At 37.9% G+C, this 8,123-nt stretch overlaps 1 protein-coding gene across 1 annotated transcript; it reads right to left on the bottom strand.

Annotated features, from left to right (window-relative positions):
• Positions 1-355: 355 nt before the first annotated feature.
• Positions 356-6,989, bottom strand: LOC146364645 (uncharacterized). The gene is made up of 5 exons (XM_084918236.1): positions 6,489-6,989; positions 4,616-5,103; positions 4,138-4,201; positions 2,182-3,190; positions 356-2,046 (listed from the first exon to the last, which is right to left on the bottom strand). Coding segments are annotated over exons 1-5 (1,842 nt in total). The 5' UTR covers positions 6,768-6,989; the 3' UTR covers positions 356-2,044.
• Positions 6,990-8,123: the final 1,134 nt, after the last annotated feature.

Raw genomic sequence — 8,123 nt, 5'->3', positions numbered from 1 at the left:
TGTTCATTATAACATCGTCTAGTACTGTATAACAGGCTCAAGTCTTTAATAAAACTAAGCACTAATGCACTAATATGGCATAGAAGAATGCACTTAAGTTTTAGGGACATAGATAATATTTGATAGCAGCATAACTTATTGTAATAAGGTTCATAGGTTTTTGGACAATGAGGCATTTATTCAAATTTTTCCTTGGTAAACCTGCACAATGGGTTTATATCAAACAATCAAAATGTTATTGCAGGGCAAACTTTTAGTTTTAATTCAAGTAATTTAACTAAAGTACTGCATTAACTCTTTTAGAATTACAGCCATTTTTATATATAATATTCCATTTTTAGAGGCTCCTGTGTTGTGGTGTACAGAGACAAAATTATAAAAAAAAAAATGTGTAACTGTTTAAGATAAGAAACAGACTGAGGTGTTCCTGGTGACCATGCCGAATTTGACACAGCAGCAATTAATCAAGTATACAGAAGTGAAAGAACCAGAGTTTATTTTACAAACATAATTGTTATACTGATAATAAACACGACCTTAAAAAAAAGTGCGCTCTAGGTTTGTTTTATTTCGTTTTTTTGTAAAAATGCACAGTAAAAATCACTTCTTGGAAACATATTTCACATTTGTAAAATATGAATACACATATTTGTAATTTCCTGAAAAAAAATGAAGAAAAAAAGACATTTGAGATACTAAAATATTTTGCTCTAAGGTTACACTCACTATAGCAACAATATTTTTGATTATTGGAAAACTCACATTATTTGAAATCATGTTTCTTGCTTTGTTTCTGTTGCTAAACATGTTAATAATACCGCCATTTGTTCCTCCCTCAATTCATCTTTGCTGTCAGTGTGCTGCAGAAAAACACTTAAATCTGAAAACTACATCAACATTATTATAAAGCTAAGCTTTCGTCAAAAGATATTTTTAGATGATGTATAAAATGAGTCGCCTCTTGGTCTTGTGGACAACTTGTTCTCTAGTTGGTGTGACTGATGCTTTGAATGACATGTGAATACTTCTGCTGCCCTAAAAATGTAACTTAAGCACAGTACAGGCTCCAACCCCTCATATGCAGAACAATTTGTCCCTGAGGTGCATCATTAAGCTTTTTTTTTTCTAAAGTTCCATAGTCTTTCTATGATTGTTTGTTAAAGACACACAACATTTATTAAAATATGATTGATTAAAAAGCAGCAGAGTAATAATGAGCTCTTGGTTACAGGACCAACCCTTTCGACCTCCCTGTATCTCACAATACCACCAGTGTGTTCTGTCTGGCTGGAATTGTAATCAGTTAAAAAGTGCAAATAAAATGATAATAACCAAATCTATAGAGCAAGCACAGCTCTAGTTATTAAACACTAAAAAACAAACATGTCTTTAAAGAGTAAAAAAAAGTTTAATAAACTTTGCCATACCTTTAAAAAAACACTCTTATTAATTCAGTTATTGCATATTATTGATTTTCTACCATTTTTCTTGTAGTTTTTTTTTCCTGTGTAAACAACATCAGGGACACAATGAATTACAGAACTGTAATTGTTGTTTCTCGTGATACATTTCAGGCAGTGACAAAAAGCAGCACACTTTGTCACCAAGACAGGTATTACTTATGGCTTCAAGGTCACAGCTTATGCACTGGCTTCTTGTTATTTCATTAACAGCTTGGTAGAAAACAGTGTAAATTGTTATGACAAGTGGAATTTCTTTTCTTAAAAAAACATAATCATTTGATGGGTTAAGGCTTGTTAGACTGTTATTGGCAGGTAAACCCTGAATGACTCATTTCCTTACAAAAACGAGCCATGTTAGATTTTGAGGTACAGGTTTCAGCTCTGCATGTTGACTGAATTTTCGATTAGGTGTGCCTTTCAGAAAGCAAATGAGTAATGCACCTCGACAACAGCGATCAATAACTCTTTCTAGCAGTATTTGTTATATTGCAGACAGTGGTGGAAGTCGGAGAAAGCTCCTGTTTTTCTTGATGGATAGGTCCATAGCATAAAAGAATGAAATTTCTTCCTGGTGGTATGCACTCTGTAAAAACATTAAAAAGAAGATATCAGAATGGATATATCTGTAAACACATTTTAGTAAGGCAGAATAGTCAATTAATAACTTGGATTGATAATCAAGTCATTATTTATGAAAAAAAAGAAAGTGAAATCTTACATTCGTCTTCTGGCAAAGCATCAAATTCTAAAAACTCCTCTTCTTCATCAGCCTCCAGTGGGTCCTCTGCACCATGGTTCTCCTCTTCATCTGCTGCTTCCTGCTGTTCGTCCTCTGCTTCTGACACTTCTTCCTCTACATCTGGTTGTTCTGCCTCAAGCACTGCCTTCCAAAGCTGCTCCTCTTCTCCAGATGGTATGCGTTCTTCTGACTTCTCCCTTTCATCGTCTTCCGACTCCTCTTTCTCCAACACCGTCTCATCCTCATCTCTTGCTTTGAGGCTCTCATCTTGGACTGTTGAGTCATCCTCACCTTTCTCTCTTTCAGGTGCCTCCTCTTCATCGCCTTTCCGGTTCTCGTCTTCAGGCATCTGCTCTTCAGCATTGTGTCCCTCCTCTTCTGTCAGTGTTGTGTGTCCCTTCTCTTCTTCTGATACAGTAACAGACTTCTCTTGTTTTGCATCATCTTCCTCTACTGCCTCTGCCTGCTGTGTAGGAACAGTTTCTTCTGTCGCAGACTCCTCCTTTTCAACAGGAGCTGTATCTTGTGTATTTAGTTCTTCTGGCTCATCAGACTCTGCCTCTTCTTCCTCTTGGGTGGATGTAACTTTTTCATCAGCTGTAGGAAGAGTCTCTTCTTCTTCTGATTCAGCTGCTGCAGCTACCTCTTCCTCTCCAGCTGCTATGGGTGTCTCTTCTTCAGTGTCTATGTCTTCTACTTTTTCAGTTCCTAAGGCTTCTTCTTCTTCCTCCTCCTCCTCCTCCTCCTCCTCTTCTTCTTCCTCGTCAGTTTCTACATTTTCTACTTTTTGTTCACTGCCCAAGGCTTCTTCTTCAGTTTCTACAGTTTCTACTCTTTTTTCAGTTTCTACAGGTGTTTCTTCTTCTTTTTCTTCACTTCCTGCAGCTTCCTCTTCCTCTTTGGTTTCTGTCTCTTCTTCAGTTGTAGGAACTGTTTCTCCCTCTGTCTTTTCCAGAGGCTTGGTCTCAGGTTTAGTTTCTGCCACAGACTAAGATAAGCAAAGACATATCAAATAACTGGAGCAAAATGTTTACTATTCAGCTATGTAGGCATCTAGGTATCTCAGTGAATGTGATGTGATTAACTGACATACAAAACAGGAAACTGCACCACACGAATGTAAATGCTGATATAAATCCATTGGGGAATCCATGCCAGGCAATTAGCTTCTTCAAATTAATGTGATGAAAATGTTATTATGGTTCCCAATGGGCACACTGTGAACGGAAATAGTAAAGAGGCCATGTGTGCTGACAGCATGTGTGTTAAGCCATGTCAAGCATGTTCTGCCATTGAAATGTAATCTAATTAAATGCGATAGCTTAAAAATGTTCTTTCAGTACATATTTAATAACTAATAAATCTAACATATAGTCCTAGATATCTGATTGTATTCCAAGTTGTTATTTATTTTCCTTTTAAAGATAAATCTGGTCTAGCCTGGTTAATCTGATTCTAATGACTGATTTATTTAGAGAGCTATTAGGCCATATTTTGCTTACCTAATCATGAGTTCTCAGGTTCTTGTGGCAGGTTTAAAAAAGTTTAAGGTTTAAGAATCATGTAAATATCACATGTCACATGCAGCTGTACTATATGAATAAACATCAACAAACTTAAAGTAAAAATATTATTAGACGGACTGAATAAAGCAAAACAAAATGATGATTTAATAGATTTGACTGTCAGGACTAAAAGGGTTGTGCTTAACACACAAATATCAAAATTAGATAAAATATTACATCAGCAGGGGCACTCACATTTGATTTGTTTATTTGCCATTTAACATTAATTTGACCTGACTGCTAAGATCATGATTTGCTACCTTTTTTCCATTTTATTTTTTTCCATTTTGCATTTAATTAATAAGATCACCCAATGGGCTTCTTTGTTATTACGGGCTGCTAAGTTCTGATCCTCCAGACTGTGACGTACCACATTAAGCTCCTGTACTCTGGCCTGATGAAGCCGCTGCGACTGCTCATGTTCAAACAACTCTCTGAAAGACAGAAGACAGAATAAATTTCTCTTATGATCTTGTGGTCATTATTTTGTACCTTCATGAAGCTTTACTCACAAAACATACTGATAGTTTTATTACAACACTTCTATTTCAAAACTCAAATGACAATAATAGCATGTGAGCCACGTTCTCTTGATGGTTATGTAAGCTTCAAAGACTTAAATTTTAAGCAAACATTTCAGCTTTAAAACTTATGAATACAAAAGAAATATTTACATAGATCATGGTAAACTCACAGGGTGATAAAGAGGCCTACCAACTCTGGTCTAGAGTAACACAGAGTTGCAGACAGTGGCAGCCAACAGGGCTTTGGCAAAGACAACATAAAATCATGGGTGAGAGGAGGCAAGTTATTTCCTCCACTGCTCTTTTTCCCACTCCACCACCTACCTGACAGTAGTCATTTCGACCACGCTAGCCTTCAACTGAGTCTGGTAGGCGTCTAGCTGGTCCTTCAGTCTGAGCATCACAGCAGCCTGTCTATCCAGGGCGGCACTCACTGTGGCAATCTCTCCAACTTTCTCCTCCAGCTTAGATTCTGCTTCTTCCAGGCCGCCTGTCAAGATGTCGACCTTCTGGGCTAGCTCACCAGTCAGTGTGGCTAAAACCTCCACCTTCATTTTAACATCTTCAAACTCCTCACTCTTTCCTTTCAACATGGTCTGCAGCTGGCTCAGTTGCTCCAGAGACACTGTGGCTCGTTGCATCTCTGCCAGGCGGGTTTTCATCTCTGTGTGGAGTGACAGCACCTGAGCGGGGAGGTCTGATGTCTTGAGCTGTTCGGCTGTAGCTAAGGCCATACCCACCTGCTTCTGGGCCAGTGAATAGGACTCCTCAAGGGCATTAAGTCGGGCCTCCACGTTGTCCGAAATATGCTGCTGCAACAAGACACAGGAATGACACAGAGTCAAGCTAAGGGACTATTATCCTCACTTATTTTTATGATTGATAGACTCTTAACTGTCACTGGACAACAATTATGCTTATTGGGAAAAGATTTTGTTACTATTAAAGGGACGGAAACACCAAGGATAGTTTTTTGTTAATTTTCTTTTACCTTTATTTGCATTGCATTGTTTGCTTAAATTCTGTATAATATAGTATAATATAATATAACAAATGCTTGGAGGAAGGAAATATGTAGCCACACCAAAATCTCATCATTAACAGGCGTGATCATGAACAAGCCATTTAGGAAATCTCACTTAACAGAGATGAACCTCAGATCTTTGATTTATTTGCAGTTATGCTAAAACTGTCTTTTTTGCATTCTTTATAACCTTTTCTGGATTCTTCATTAAGCTTTCTCCTTACAACATCCTGAAGCATTTCACATTTGTGAGCGACAGAACAATTTACCACTCATACAGAAAATATTTGCCGAACAAGACTGAGCTAGCTGAAATGTTCTTGTGCAAAGTTTCTGCAACCCTGTCTTTTCTGAATAGAAGAAATACTTAAGGGAAGGAAATACAGATATACTTAATACTTCTTGGAATACCATGAATTGAATTTGAAACACATGGAAGAAGACTAAAATACTGAACATGGCAGTCATGAACTACTATTTACTGTGATATAACAGGTTAACTTCATTCATGGTAATGTGTTTAACTATAAATATAATTATCTCTTACATAAAGTGTGTCCTTTCAGATATATAGACAGACACACACAACATCGCTCTCTCTGCTTTTCTACAGTCTTTCAGATTGCCTGCAAAGAGCCTCTGAACTGGTGTTCAGTATCAAAATCACAGACTAAATTTAGCCTTGGCTCATTACTGCCTTGTTTATTATTATTTTGGCAGCATCTTCAGCACAGCTTTGGGGGCATATTCTTGACTGGTATTACAATACAGAATTTTCCACAGAACCTAGAGACTAAAAGAGATCTATTTTACATTTGAGTCATTGGTACAGGCATTTGTAGGTCAAGAATAATCCTCATTACAAACGTCAGCAGCTGTGTGGATGTTAGAAATAGCAGCGTTTTGTACTCACTCCAGTGAGGCTGTTGGCATGTGGAAATCTGATAGAGGCCTGCAGCTAACTTTCCTTACTTGCAACTGACAACGTGTGCTGGAGCATTTTTTTATTTTATTTTTTCTGTGTGTGTGTGTGTGTACAGAGATTTTTTTTAATTCTAATCTCGTGAAAATATGATTCACAAGATTGGTTGTTCATTATAGATATTGGCTATCAATAAGTGCATCTGGTGCTTTTGGTGGCTTGCAGTTTTAGGTGACCGGATACATTCTTACCTTGTTGCCAGACTGTCGCATTTCTTCGTGGGAGGATTGTAGTTTCACTATCTTCATCTGTATGCCCATGAGATTGTCTGTTAAGTAGGTTAAAGTTTGGTACTGCTGGAAACAGAACCACACTCCGGTGGCACCTCCAATCACAAAAATCAGAAATAAAACCAATAGAAGTGTGTAGTTATTCCCTCCAGGGCGAACTTCTGTCTCCATAACTTCATTTTTGAATATGTTATCTTCATGTTTGTGGTTGTTTTTCGCTTTCCGGTGCTTGGCTGTCATTGCGCTAAAAAGGACACAACGTCCTAATCAGGTAGTGAGGTGATATTCAAGGACCCGGTGGGTAAGCACGCTTGGGCCGTGGTGTGAGCAGTGATTTACTTCGGATGGATCCTTTAAGTTGCGTGGTGCACCGATCGGCCCGGGTTGATCACTCCACAATAAAGCTGCAGCGGGTCGTTGGTGAAGCAGTAGTGAGGGAGGTGTGAGAGGGAGGCGTGAACAGTAGGTAGCGTGGTTGTCCATTCAGGAAGATCAAGGAGGAGCGGAGGGCCGGGCTGCCATCGGGAGTGGCTGAGCCCTGAGTCACGGTGGTTGACTGTCAACTAATGGAAACACTGCACGTCCGCTGATGGAGTGCTGTGCGCTATTTTTTACTTCAGAAGCCATAAGTGTAAATGGCAGGTCTGCACGTTTCCACTGTGGACCAGACTCACTCTAGTATTTAACGAAAGGGTGCCATAAGAAAATATTCATTAAGTACAATTAATTTTCTTTTATATTGAAAGTGTAATATAAAATGTTACTTTGGAAAGGCCATGTTCAGTGTCACTCTCTGACTCTGTAAAATTCCCCTTTGCAGTAAAGGTCACCTTCAGTTTCTAAAATGTCAACATTTTCTTGGTCTTTGCTGCTTTGTTTCAGTCTTCCTCGTTAGTTTAAAGGTTCAGCTCCATTTTTGAATGTTATGTTTCCTTTTCAGCTGATACTTCATTTCTACATTTATTTTTGTCCTTCGTGTTGTCTTTTGTCTTCCCGTCTCTCACATTTTCCCCAATAACTATTCTTGTTGTTTTTCTTAGCAGAGCTACTAAACACCCATGGTCCATCCAAACATATGCCTTCAATAATGTTTGACAATTAAAAACTATAGGGAACAGTAAAAACGATTGACATACACTGTTCTCACTTATAACGTATTTTACAAACACTAACATTACCGCTAACAGGTGGATTTTCCGTTTCGGTGCAGTTAGCCCAACAACAAGGAACCACTTAGTTTATCCCTTTTTTTTTTAAACATAAAACGCATTGTTGCAGCCAGGGACAGTTTACAAAATGATCCTCTTAGAATGATTTTTGGTTTTAGTCTCATTGATTTATTATTATTGGTTATTGGTTCTGTTTCTAGTTTATTAAGCTAATAATAATGATGACGATAACAACAACAACAGTATTAATCTATTAGCCAGCACCAACCAATCCGTTGACATTCTGTACTGACACAAGATGGCGCTAAACATCTTCTAAAAACTTAACTGTAAACACTTCTTTCTTAAAGCCATCTTCACCAACAGTATTAAAGCTATGACAGTTTTTGAGAGCATGGCTCCATGGTATAATTTAGCCTTTATACGT

This window comes from Perissodus microlepis, chromosome 20 (assembly GCF_051167445.1).
Source record: "Perissodus microlepis isolate ML-2025 ecotype Zambia chromosome 20, ASM5116744v1, whole genome shotgun sequence".
Lineage (NCBI taxonomy): Eukaryota > Metazoa > Chordata > Actinopteri > Cichliformes > Cichlidae > Perissodus > Perissodus microlepis.
This window is presented reverse-complemented; position numbering and strand designations above follow the sequence as displayed.

Excerpts from the sequence above, each read along its gene's own strand:
- LOC146364645 (XM_084918236.1), bottom strand. The coding sequence starts at position 6,767 with ATGACAGCCAAGCACCGGAAAGCGAAAAACAACCACAAACATGAAGAT. Across the intron at positions 4,202-4,615 it reads GTCGAAATGACTACTGTCAG|AGAGTTGTTTGAACATGAGC; the intron begins GTAGGTGGTGGA and ends TCTGTCTTTCAG. Across the intron at positions 3,191-4,137 it reads GAGTACAGGAGCTTAATGTG|TCTGTGGCAGAAACTAAACC; the intron begins GTACGTCACAGT and ends TGCTTATCTTAG.